The sequence below is a fragment of the Heteronotia binoei genome, chromosome 9 (assembly GCF_032191835.1).
Source record: "Heteronotia binoei isolate CCM8104 ecotype False Entrance Well chromosome 9, APGP_CSIRO_Hbin_v1, whole genome shotgun sequence".
NCBI classification, from domain to species: Eukaryota; Metazoa; Chordata; class Lepidosauria; order Squamata; family Gekkonidae; genus Heteronotia; species Heteronotia binoei.
Genome location: NC_083231.1, coordinates 49285240 through 49299124, shown reverse-complemented (window position 1 = coordinate 49299124; position 13885 = coordinate 49285240). Strand labels below are relative to the sequence as shown.

Genomic DNA, 13885 nt, shown 5'->3' with positions numbered 1-13885 from the left:
TAGGCAGCTTTTTCACTATTTTGCCTAATTCTCCATCTTGTCTAATTTCCCACCACATGTACTCATGTTACTTTTGTCCAAACAGATCCTATGGTCCCCAGATCAAAGGAGCTCACTCTTTTTTCCCCCCAGAAGAGCTGGTTGGATCCAACCTAATATTCTTATTGGACTGATCATCAGTACACCAACTAGTAAGAAACATTACAGGCACACTCAACACCTACTGCCGTTTCATGCCAATAAAGTGCTGCAGGCTAAGATGAAGCTGAAATAACACTTCATAAAACTAGATAGATAGATAGATAGATAGATAGATAGATAGATAGATAGATAGATAGATAGATAGATAGATAGATAGATAGATAGATAGATAGATAGATAGATAGATAGATAGATAGATAGATAAATTTTATTTGTATCCCGCCCTCCCCGCCGGAGCAGGCTCAGGGCGGCTAACAGCATTAAATAAAAACAAAGTTACATCCAACATTTTAAAATTCTAATGAGTTTAAAATTAATCAATTAATTAAATTAAATTAATAAAAGTGCTATTGCTATTCGTTCTTTTGTGGTGGCGGTTATCCTTAGCAGCTTCTTTCTTCAGCGAAGGCCAGTCTGAAGAGGAAGGTCTTGCAGGCCCTGCGGAATTGTTCAAGGTCCCGCAGGGCCCGCATTTCCTCTGGGAGTTGGTTCCATAGGCTCGGGGCTACAGAGGAGAAGGCCCGATTGCGGGTGCATTGCAGCTTCACCTCTCTTGGTCCGGGGGTGGTCAGCAAGTTTTTTCCAGCTGACCTCAGTGCTCTCTGGGGTTCATATGGGGAGAGACGGTCCCTAAGGTAGACAGGTCCTCAACCATATAGGGCTTTAAAGGTAATGACCAGCACTTTGTAACGAACCCGGTATATAACTGGCAGCCAGTGCAGCTCGCGCAGCCCAGGCTGTATGTGCTCCCATTTAGGGAGCCCCAGCAACAGTCCGGCCGCTGCGTTCTGCACCAGCTGCAGCTTCCGGGTTCGGTACAGAGGCAGCCCCATGTAGAGGGCATTACAGTAACCCAGCCTCGAGGTGACTGTTGCGTGAAGTACCGTTGCCAGATCTTGGCGCTCTAGGAAGGGAGCCAACTGCCTTGCCCGCCTTAGGTGGAAAAAGGCTGACTTGGCAGTGGCTGCAATCTGAGCCTCCATTGATAATGAAGGCTCCAGTAAAACTCCCAGACTCCTAGCCCGGTGCGCCGTTTTCAACGGCGCCCCGTCGAAGACCGGAAGAGGTATTTCCCCTTCCCAGGTGCCCCGATCCAGGCAAAGGACTTCTGTCTTCGCTGGATTCAATTTCAGCCCGCTCCCCCTCAACCATGTTGCCATATCCTGCAAGGCCCGGTCTAAATTCTCAGGGACGCAGTCAGGCCGGCCGTCCATCAGTAAGTAGAGTTGGGTGTCATCTGCATATTGATGGCACCCAAGTCCGTATCTCCTGGCAATCTGGGCAAGAGGGCACATATAGATATTGAATAACATTGGTGAGAGAACTGCCCCCTGAGGCACTCCACAATCCAGTGTGAGCCTCCGGGACCGCTCGCCACCAATTGCCACCCTTTGTCCCCGATCCTCGAGGAAGGAGGAGAGCCATTGTAAGGCAGACCCCCTCACCCCTATATCGGCGAGGCGGCGGGTCAGTAGCCGATGGTCGACCGTGTCGAACGCGGCTGACAGATCTAACAACATCAGCACCGCCACACCGCCCCAATCCAGGTGCCGTTGGAGATCATCCATCAGGGCGACCAGTACTGTCTCCGTCCCATAACCTGGGCGAAAGCCGGACTGGCAAGGGTCTAGGATGGAAGCGTCATCCAGAAAGCTCTGCAACTGCGACACCACTGTCCTCTCTATTATTTTACCTAAAAACGGTAAATTAGAGACCGGTCGGTAGTTTGCCAATTCGGCCGGGTCTGCTGTACTTTTTTTCAAGAGGGGTCGGACCAAGGCCTCTTTCAGGGATGATGGAAAGCACCCCTCTGAAAGGGATCTATTTATGATGTCCCGTAAAGGACATTCAAGCTCCCTCCGGCAGGATTTAATTAGCCAGGAGGGGCATGGGTCCAAATCGCAAGTTGTAGGGCGCGCAGAGGAGAGAATTCCGTCAACTTCCTCCAGGCTGAGCGGGTCGAAATGATCCAGGGTTAGATCAGAAGACAGGCATGGGGCCTCGGACTCATGTACTGTATCTAAGGTGATGGGCAGGTCCTGGCGGAGTGACGTGATTTTGTCTGCAAAAAATTTCGCAAAAGCCTCACAGCCTATTTCTAATTCTCTAGCGTTTTGTCTGCCCTGGGGCAGTGTAGTTAAATGTCCAATTATTTTAAACAATTGTGCCGGGCGCGAATTTGCAGACGCAATCTTGGCCGCGACAACTACATTAAATGAACATCTTATGTTTAAAGGAATTATAGCAATCAGAAGGCAAAGGATATACTCATCTAATTGCGTTGGAACAAGTGTTTTGGGGTGCTCAAAATAAAATGTATAGACAACAGTTGTCATTTTTGTAATCCCTTCAATGCTTCCTGCCTTAAAACTTATTGTATTAATTGGCTAAATAAAAGGTAAAGGTAGTCCCCTGTGCAAGCACCAGTCGCTTCCAACTCTGGGGTGACGTTGCTTTCACAATGTTTTCATGGCAGACTTTTTACGGGGTGGTTTGCCATTGCCTTCCGCAGTCATCTACACTTTCCCCTCAGCAAACTGGGTGCTCATTTTACCGACCTCGGAAGGATGGAAGACTGAGTCAACCTGAGCCAGCTACCTGAAACCAGCTTCCGCTGGGATCGAACTCAGGTCATGAGCAGAGAGTTCAGACTGCAATACTGCAGCTTTGCCACTCTGCGCCACAGGGCTCATCCCATTAATTGGCTACTAGGGCATACTATACCCCTAGCTGTATTTTAAAAAATGAATGTGACAGGGACAATTATTACTTCAGTTTCACAAATTAAATGCCACTATCTGCCCATGGCGCAGAGCTGTAAGCTGCAGTACTACAGTCCAAGCTCTGCTCTTGACCTGAGTTCAATCCCGGTGGAAGCTGGGTTCAGGTAGCCAGCTCAAGGTTGACTCAGCCTTCCATCCTTCTGAGATCGGTAAAATGAGTATGCAGCTTGCTGGGGGTAAAGTATAGATGACTGGAGAAGGCAATGGCAAACCTCTCTGTAAAAAAGTCTGCTGTGAAAATGTCATGATGTGACGTCACCCCAGTCAAAAATGACTGGTGCTTGAACAGGGGACTACCCTTACCTTTACTATTTATTTTACAGACAATCAAAGCCAACATGAAAGCTATTAGAGTCATTATATTCCATATCCCAAACCTTCCGAGAAAACTGCCCTCTCCCCTCCACTCCAGAAGGAGGTTTCCCCTGCTCCCAGGAGGACATACTACCACAGGGTACTTAACCTCTGGGAACATTCAATGTATCCTTTTTCAATAATGGAATCTGCTCCCAGGTCAGTCTGCAAGCAGCCCATCGTTTGCAAGGAAACATATAGTTCTAATCATGCACATACTTATGTGAGATGGAGGTGGGCTACTTCAGACCTTTTAACGAGTGTTAAAAACGTTAAGGTCAATGCAGTCTGTAAGTCCTGAAACTTAATATACAAATAGCCCCAAGTGTTCAATAGCTATGTGACAGTAACTAGCTAACAGAAGAGACTGAAATACTAAATAGGATTTACTTTTCAAAGAACACAGAATCCTAACACATGAAAGGTAGAATTAACTGCCCTGTAAAGAGCATAAAACTAAGTAAAATTTCTAAACCAGTAACCGCTAGTAATATAGTTAACACACTACAAAATCCACTTTTACTACATAGTAGTAGTAGAAAATAATATGTAACAACAACGCAGGGTGTCTGGAGCCTGGGGGTCCTTAAGTATGATTTCATTTTTTTCATCAATTCAAGTGGAAGTCAGCCATACCCAATAGTGTTCTAACAGTCACCATTATTTTTTCAAAGCTATACAGAGCAGAAAGAAGATAAGAACCAATTAAGCGCAAACTATCCTACCATTCTTATGTAATACATGAAATATCACAGGATCAGAGTTGCAAGAGACCATACAGGTCGTCTAGTTCAACCGCTTGCTCAATGCAGGGTCAGCCTAGAGCATCCCTGGTAAGTGTTTGTCCAGCCGCTGCTTAAAGAGTGCCAGTGAGGAGGAGCTCATCACCTCCCCTGGCAGCTGATTCCACCACTGAAGAACTGTTACTGTAAAAAAGGTTTTCCTAATATCCAGCTGGTACCTTCCCACCCTTAACTTAAACCCATTATTGGGAGCACTATCCTCCACTGCCTATAGGAACAGCTCCCTGCCCTCCTCTAAGTGACAGCCCTTCAAATACTTAAAGAGAGCAATTATGTCCCGTCAGCTTCCTCTTCTCTAGACCGAATATTCCCAAATCCCTCAGTCTTTCCTCATAGGGCTAGGTCTCCAGGGCCCAGATCATCCTCATCACTCCCCTCTGCACCCACTCTATTGTGTCCACATCCTTTTTGAAGTGAGACCTCCAGAACTGCACACAATACTCCAGGTGCCTGACCAATGCCCTGTGCAGTGAAACTATGACATCTTGCAATTTAGATGGTATGCCTCTGTTGATACACACCAAGATTGCCTTGTCAGTGCATCGCACTGGCTGCTTATATTTAACTTATGGTCTGCCCATGCCCCAAGATCTTCTTCACTCACATTGCTACCCAGAAGTGAACCCCCCATCCAGTTTGTGTGTTCCTCATTTTTGTTACCCAAATGCAGAACTCAGCACTTATCCTTGTTAAATTGCATCTTGTTCACATCTGCCCACTTTTCCAGTGTATTGAGATCTCAGTGAATTCCATCTCTATCTTCTGGTGTGTCCTCCCAATTTAGTGTCATCTGCAAATTTAATGAGTAGCCCCTCCACACCCTCATCTAGATCACTGATAAAAATACTGAAAAGTACTAATAAAATATATTGAGCCCTGAGGAACCCCACTGGATACCAGTCCCTCCATTCAGATAAAATGCCATTGACAACTTCTCTTTGAGTGTAGAAGATGATGATGATATTGATTTATATCCCGCCCTCCACTCCAAAGAGTCTCAGAGCAGCTCACAACCTCCTTTACCTTCCTCCCCCACAGTAGACACCCTGTGAGGTGGGTAGGGTTGGAGAGGGCTCTCACAGCAGCTGCCCTTTCAAGGACAACCTCTGCCAGAGCTATGGCTGACCCAAGGTCATGCTAGCAGGTGCAAGTGGAGGAGTGGGGAATCAAACCCGGTTCTCCCAGATAAGAGTCCGCACACTTAACCACTACACCAAACTGGCTCTCCAACCTGTTCCCTATCCACCCCTAACTATCATAGAGCCCAGTACACACTCCTCTAGTTTTCCCATCCAGTTTGTGTGTTCCTCATTTTTGTTACCCAAATGTAGAACTCGGCACTTATCATCATGGGGCACCCTCTCAAAAGTTTTACTGAAATCCAAGAAAACAGCATCAACAACATTCCCTCAATCCAGTATTTTGTCATTTGATCAAAGAAAGAAAGAAGGTTGGCCTGGCAGGACCTCTTGGAGATAAATCTGTGTTGACTTCCCTGGATCACCAAGTTGTCCTTTAGATGCTTGCAGACTAAAGTAAAAGCATACTAAAATACTGGAAGTACCACTGACTGTGGAACAACAGTTAAAATCTAATTCTTGTGATTCATCTATACCTAATTATGTTGTTTGACAAGATGGGGTCCACACTAAAAGAATGCAAGACTTAGAGCAAGAAGAATTTACCCTTACACCTAGTTTTACAATGAATTTAGGAGGCTTTATATCCCAACCTTACTTCCCACAATAAAAAGTGTGGACATGTATCACATGCTTATTGTAATAGCAAGTATCTTTCAGTACTCTAGAAAACAAATTTAAACTTAAAGTTGTAAATCATTCATGATCATCTACAGAAGAAACAGTTAAGGAACATAAGATGGTGTTACTGATCACATTTGTTAAAACGACCCTAGGTTTGGAACACATAAAAGTAGAAGTAAACTCTTAACAATACTATCCTCAAAGTTGTCTTCTATGGACTCAAAAGGGTGTAAGTCTGTTCAAATGGCACAGTTAACAGCCTAAATCCACACTTTGTTTGACCACAGGTGTTAACAAGAGGATCTTTGCAAGGTGGGGAAAGATGAAAGGAACGGAAACAATTTTGACACACCCCCCCCCCAAAAAAAATAAAGATTTATTAAATGTCTAAAATAATGGGATGCTGCAGAAAACTGCATGGCCTACTCCATCAGCTGGTTGCTTTGTCTTGATCTGATCATCATCAGCTTGAAATGACCCTGGTCAGTGGAAAGTCTGCCTGATCGCTATTGGACCAACAGCCTATTATGTTGAAGAAGGTCACCAGACACTTCACATAAACACAAGTGTACCTGGAACCCTTTGGAAATCTTCAAAGCTCTCTGAGATTTTGAGACCTCAGAGCCCCACAAAGACATCTGAGTGTCCAGGCAGCTACAGCAAACTATAAGCTAAACACTGCAATGGATATTAGATGAACTGGAATGATCAGAGCCAGGTCTCGAGTTAAAATAGCACTGAATATTCTAACAAACTACTAGAGGGATAGTGTGTGATTTAGTCAGGCCAGGAGCCTGCCACGAAGAAATATTTGAGAATGATCTCCTACACTCCTCCGGACAATCTCAAGAGATATCCCCCCAAGCTGTGTTTGTCTCTATATAGGAAACATCTGTTAGTTTTCCAGTCTCCATCTGGACTACTTTTGTTAAATTCTACGCCTACCTCTATAGTACAGGTTTGGCCAAGCTTGGAAAATTTTAGAATTACTGTTATTTTATTAAATAGTTTATAGATTGTAGCTGGATCCTGGAGGATCCTCCTAGGACAATATTATTAATTGTAGGACAAATTGTAACTTTATTGGGGGGGTAGAGATGGGAGGGAAGGAATGATATGACTAATTAATGTGACTGACTGATTAATTTGTTAAACGTACTAATTTGTAGATCCATTAATGCAAATAAGGACAATAATGGAGGAGTGGTATTTATTTAATTGTTGGACTTTGGAGAATTGTAATATGAACTAGTTGATTTCACTACAAGCAGTGGTTGTGAAAGAACCCCAAAAATCAGCCACTGTGATATTGTGAAGTTTAGGTTTGGGAGGTGGGATTGAATTTGTTTTTGGGAGGCCAAGATGGGGCCAGGGATACCTGTGATTTGGGGGGGGGGGGCGGTTTGAAAGGTATGGCAGTAGAAAGAGATCTCAGAAGGGAAGGATACAGAGATGAGGTTATGCTCAGTGTCCCTCCAATAACAATCCGATCCCAAGATATTCTGGTAGCGGGGTTAGGAATTCTAGCTCTTCTCTGACATTAATGTTGTGCAATGCCAGGTCCATTAATAATAAAACTACAATCTTACAAAGTTATTTATGACTCAAGAAGTGGTCCTAGTATCTCTGACTGAAACCTGAATGAGGAAGAGAGAAACAATTGCTCTGAAAGAACTATTGCCCCTTCAGGGTTTCTTGGTCCTTTATCAATCCCAGACTAAGGGTTGGGGGAAGGGTGGCAGTGCTCATTCAGGAGCCTTTCTCCTTCAGAGCAATCCCCTTCCACAGAGATTGCTAGCACTGTTTATGTGGCCCTGGTGTGGGATGCTGAGGAGAGCATGGTTATCCTACAGGTATACCAATCGAATAGCACAACACCAGCTACCCTGCCAAGCCTGACTGAGGCAGTGGCAGACTGGGCTTTGAAGTACCCCAGACTTATAGTCTTGGGGGACTTCAATGCCCATGTAGACACTGCCTCATCTTCTCAGGCTGAAGACCTAGTAGCATCCATGGAAGCACTGGACTCTCCCAAATTGTATCTGGTCCCACACATCAAGCAGGCCACATGCTAGATTAGACCTTCACGGCAGATGTGGATATTGGTCAGATCTCCAGAGATAAAGTGCAATGTCCTGAAGGTCCATCTGGACATGCGAACCACGACCTCTGCATGGGCAGCGAGCACAGGATCTGATATCCACTGACGACAGAAGACTGCTTTAGCCATCTCTCAAAGGCAATCAACAAGATCACCTCCTGATGTCCTCTGTGTCCTCGCTCCAAATTAGCCCCTTGGTATATCTTAGAGTGAAGGGAGATGAGGAAGGAGCTCAGACAACTAGAGTGAGTTTGGCATCACTATGAGATTACAAGAACATTTTATAGGATGTTTATGAAATTCCATGAGATGAAGGTGAAGGCCACAAAGAAAAGCTTACTATGTGGCATCCATTGCATCTGCAAGTTCTTGCCCAGCTAAACTGTTTAGGGCAGGGGTGTCAAACATGCGGCTTAGGGAGCGAATCAGGCCCCTGGGGGGTTCCTATCAGACCCCCAAGTAACTGGCTGCCATCTGCTACCTTCTCCCTCTCTCTTGCTTCCTTCTGCATCACAGCTTGCTATCCGAGGCTTGCTCAATCACACAGGAGCTACAGAGCAAAACCTCTATGTTCTCATTGACTGAGGCTTCTCCCTTGGGAAAGGCAGGGGGGAGGCAGAGCCTGCTTTGCCAGGTTCTCTCAATTGCACAGCAGAGGTGCTGAGCCAAGCCTCTATTCCTTCTATTGGCTGAGGCTCCTCCCCCTCTTGGTCCCCTGAGGAAGGAAGGTTAGAGCCAGAGTCTTCTTTGACCAGTTCCCTGGATCCCATGGGAGAAATACAAAGAAAGCACCTTTAAGATCAAGTGCTGTTTTAAGCATTTAAAAAATTAATTGTGTTTGTCTTTGTTCTTTATAAAGTTTATCTCTGCTATCTAATCTTAGATAGGTACACACATGGCCGGTCCCTATGTGGCCTGGCCCGACAAGGTCTCATTTATGTCAGATTCGGCCCTCATAACAAATTAGTTTGACACCCTTGGTTTAGGGTGATTAAATCTCTTATGTGCCTATCGAGGGACTCTCGAAATTGTTGTTAATTGACTATTGGCTGTGAGGCATTTGTGAGCTTTTTGCAGAGGAAGTCCTGTTGTTCCACCATGACCTCTCCCATCACTGTTGTTACAGTGAGTGAACTAGATTTCCCTTGGCCGACTTCAGGTTTAGCTTTCAGATGACTCATCCAGACTGATGTGACCAGAATCCTGCTAAGCCCACCAATTGCACCCTTGATAGAGGTCCTTCCTGGCTGGTTAAGGCCAGCTTGGGAGAGCTACAAATGTCCTTGGAAGCTATTATTAATCTTTCCTTGAGTTCAAGAGTCTTCCTGGAAATGTTGAAGGAAGGTGTTGAGGTCGCTACTGGAAAAACCATCACTAGATCCTTCTAACCTGGCCAACTACCACCCAGTTTCAAATGTGTAATTCCTGGGTAAAGTAGTTGAGCAGGCAGCAGCAGAACAGCTATAGGCTTTCCTGGAGGAAACATCTGCCTTGGATCCATTCTAGCCTGGCTTCCAACTTGGCCATAGGATGGAGATAGCACTGGCTGCCCTTACAGATGACCTCCAGACAGCTGGATTGAGGCAGTCTGTGCTGCTGTTCTTATTAGATCCCTGACACAGTTAATTATGATCTGTTGACCCACTGCCTCACTGCCACAGGAATACGTGGAACAGTCTTACAATGGCTATGCTCCTTTCTTCAAGGGCAGGGATACAGAGTAGTGCTTGGGGAGAAAGTCTCTACATGACACCTCATGGTACACAGAGTCCTCCCAAGAGTAATCCTCTGTCTAATCTTGTTCAACAAATACATGAAACCTCTCGGGGTGTCATCAATATGGAGATGATACCCGGCTAAATCTGTTAAAGGACTGCCAGCTGCTTAGCATCCCAGGAGATCTGGCCAGTTGTCTGGAGGTTGTAGCGGGATGGTTAAAGCTGAGCTGTCTGAAAGTACACCCATCAATAACAGAGGTCCTGTGACTAAGCCTATGGGGTCCAGATTGGGAAATTCAGCTTCCCACTCTTGATGAAGTACAAGTGATACCAACTCCCTCCATCAAGACAGAGTCTGGGCGTGATCCTAGATGCCTCTCTTATATTGAAGGAACACTGCCAGGATGGCATTCTTTCATCTTCGCCAAGCCCAACAACTGATCCCCTATCTGTCTCATGAAGACCTAGTTACAATGATCCATGCAACAGTTACATCTAGCCTGGACTACTGTAACTCATTCTAGAAACTTCAACTGGCCCAAAATGCAGCTGCAACTCCTTACTGGGACCTCTTTAAGGGCACATATACAACCTGTGCTCTATCAGCTGCATTTGCTTCAGACTCAGTACCAGACCAGCTTCAAGGTTTTGGTACTTACCTTCAAGGTTTTGGTACTTATGAGACCATCATATCTATAGGATCATTTCTCCCTTTATGCACTCATCTGGCACCAATTTGCTGATAATTCCTGGTCACAGAGCAATCCAGCTGTCCTCAACCTGCTGAACTCTCTTTCTAGTGAGACCAGGGCCCTGAAGGACCTAGTTCATTTCCGCAGTCTGTAAGACAGAGATGTCACACCGGGCATAGAGTTGATTGGAATTTTGGATTGACCACCCTAGCTGTTACTGATAGACTGAAACACCATCTATTATAATAGACTGTTAGGCTTAGAAATATTGGGCTTTATAATATTTATTAATGCTGTGCGTGATTTTAAATTGTATTATGTTTATATGATGTATGAATTGGTGGAATCCACACAGAGCCCTGCTTGTGGGGATGGAAGCAGGATACAAATTGAATAAAATAAAAATAAATAAATAAAAACATACCGAGACTTACTCTTCTGTTGCAGCTCTCTAGGGTATGTTCCAGTCTATGCCATACATTCACAAACTATCTTCTGTTCATGTCTATAGATCTATTCATGAAAAGCTAGACAAAGACTTCATAGTCCTACTAGTTGCTTAAAATTATCTGTTAGTAGTGTTGTAATGGGAGGGTTTTCCATAGCTTGCAAGAGTAAACCAAGTACATAACGGAAGAAGTGACAGATTCTGGGTACCAAAGGGCTATCCTACCATACTTTTTAAAATTATTTTTTTCATTAAAAGTTTTTCTACAGAAATGAGCTACTTAGCGTTTTTTTTTTAAGTTTACATTATTATATGCTTTCAGAACCATCCTAAGTGCTACCATTAGCCTGTCATGAGGTCCTGAAATACAATGCATTCAATAAGCAATTCAGGCCCCTCAAATTAAACTCTTTCATTACACCATAGGACAAACCTCCCAAGATAAGAGTACATGGAAAAAATATACATTACAGAAAAGCTTTTCTAGTATATATGAGCTGGCTGCCTCATCCTAAATACTTTCTATGGATATATGCCTAAAGTACAGCTATTCTAAAGTGAGAATTATGTAATTACTCAACATAATACCCATTTTCAAATGCACAAGTTTTTTCTTTAATTTCACTTGACTACACTTAAGTGATGCATTTCTTTGTTGAGGCTTTACTTTAAACTAATACTTTGCCATTTTCATGAGGATATCTGACAGTGGAAAACAACACATGTTATTGCTTGAGGAGGGTATACAATGTTATTGCTTGAGGAGGGTATCATCTGAACACATGTATAATCTGAAAATAAGGAAGCAATAATCACTGCTTTCCTAGTGCAAGGCTGAAACAGGGACTCTGTTAAATGCAGATAAATATATTGATACTTCACACTACCATAAACAAATTGTGGACACAAGCTGATGGTAACTTTAACAACTGTGCATGGGAATTATTGGGAAACAATAGCTTCAGGAAAACTGTAAATTTTCCTTAGTTATATCTTCAAAAAATTGTACTTGTTTCTTCAGACACAAATTATTCATAACTCAAAACGTGAATGTTAAAGACTAATTGGGCATGTTTACTAGACAACCTTTTTTTAAGGAAGCCAAGCAGCTTCAGCAGTCATAGTGTTAATTTCTTATATACCACCCAAAAAAACCTCCAAACAAAAAGTCACCTGTATAAATGACACCTTTCCTGGCTAAACCAGGATCACTGCTACAAAACACTTTTGAGGACTTAAAAACAATGATGTCAACATTTCTATTATCTGTAAAATGTACAGGCATAGCCACAGAGGATCCTAGAATTTCCTGTTTAAGAGTAACAGAATAGTTTGGTTTTTTTAAAAAAATCTTTTAGCTCCCTCCTCTGAAAGACAATGGGATGAGACCAAAATAAGTAAATGGTTACACATGGAAAAGGAAACTAAACAACAAAGAGTATGGTTACATGTCAGGCAGACTACGCTTGAATATTCAGTGGAATATTACTATTTTATTCTGTATTTGATTTTTTATAGTATTCCCTTGGTAACTACTCCTAAATAATCCGTCATTTTCTAACATGCTGTCTCAAGTACAGAGGGAGCAATGCCCATTGTCAAAGTCACTATGCCTCCTCTCCATACACCACCAGCACCCCAAGAGTTGAGCCACAAACAGCACCTAAAATTTGCATCCCCTTTGAGCACTGTCTCCGGTGACAAGCACAGGGTTCTCCCCATAATACAGGAACTCCGTTTCAGCGGCATGCATTTAAGGCGTTCGCCGAAGATTGCATTTCAGCATGCGGCAAGCATGCGTGCAGCTATTCTCCGACCGAATTGCTCCTGGTGAGCAAATCGGGGTTTCCACCCTCCTGAGGAAGGTGGGAGAGGTGGGGTGCCTTTCCTAGCACTGCCTGTCCCATCGTTCCGCCAGAGCCCAGCCTTCCTCCTCTTACCTCGACTTCCTTGTTCTTCTCTTTGTTTCTGCCCATTGAACTTCTCCCATTGCTGGCAGTCTCCCGCGCTGGGACTACAGAGATCTGTTGGAGAGGCATTTTGACAGGGCTGCAGGTTGCCAAAGCCTGATTGGACGCCTTCGAGCTTCGCTCCTTCCGAGTAGCCCACCTGGATAACTGTGCATATCCTTGCGTTGTTAGATTTTTTTTTTAAAAAAAGTGTGCGTGTGTGTGCGCGCGCGGGTCTGTATGTATGTGTGGCGTGTAATAGCAGCTGAGACACGAGGGGGGGAGGGGAATATCTTCTTTCCCCGGGAATTTTTTTTTTAATTCTTACCCTGCCCCAAACCTAAGCGAAGAAGAGCGGCCAAAAAAAAAAAAAAAAAAAGAACAGAAAGGAAGAAAGAATAATCCACGGAGTTTGAAATGCTCACTGAGGCGAGTTACCGCAAGTCAGAACTCCACTGCTTTGTCACGGAAGGAACCTCTCCTCCCACCCCCTTCTTTCTCCAGAGCATTGTGGGAGACAATTCAATTTCTCTGTTACCTAATAACTGTCATGGAAACCAAGGCAAAGCTGGGCCCTAGTCGTAGAAAAAAAAAGCGCTTCCTTTAAGATTCCTCAGGCTCTCCCATTTTTGCAGCGGCGACGGCTTCTGTTTTTTCCTCCCCCAGCTGCTTCCTGCCTGTCTTCCTGCGGGAGCGCCAGGCTAGAGGCTGCTGCACCCGCACCGCCCGGTGTGGGCTGGGTAAAGAAGCGCGTGTGGCTGAAAGGCGGTTTAGTGTCCTATTTTGGAGTCCAAAATCTTCTTCGTCGGAAAGCGCAACGAACTGGCGGCGTCCTTCATGCGGCTCCACTAATCTGCTTAGGTTGAAAGGAATCGCCTCGAAGAGAAGAGCAGGGATTTAATAATTAACGGGGGGGGGGGGGGCGACAAGTGGCACTTACAAGGGAGCAGTTGCAAACGGGCCGAATAGAAACTTTAACCCGTTGCTGCTGCTGCTGCATCTTCTGCAGTCTTAGCAAGAGAAAGCAAACACACACAGGGAGGCCGATTTTCCAGGGGGTCAGCAGACTCGGT

The 13885-nt window shown here is 44.5% G+C and overlaps 1 protein-coding gene across 2 annotated transcripts in view; it reads right to left on the bottom strand.

The window, feature by feature from the left end:
* MARCHF1 (membrane associated ring-CH-type finger 1) overlaps positions 1–13681 on the bottom strand; it is a 181468-nt gene extending 167787 nt beyond the window's left edge. Inside the window, exon 1 of one of the 2 annotated variants that reach the window (XM_060246568.1) lies at positions 12804–13681. In XM_060246568.1, coding sequence (XP_060102551.1) covers positions 12804–12902 — 99 coding nt within the window. In that variant the 5' untranslated portion in view covers positions 12903–13681. The remainder of the gene's footprint in view (positions 1–12803) is intronic. The other variant, XM_060246569.1, reaches the window with a different exon arrangement.
* Positions 13682–13885: the final 204 nt, after the last annotated feature.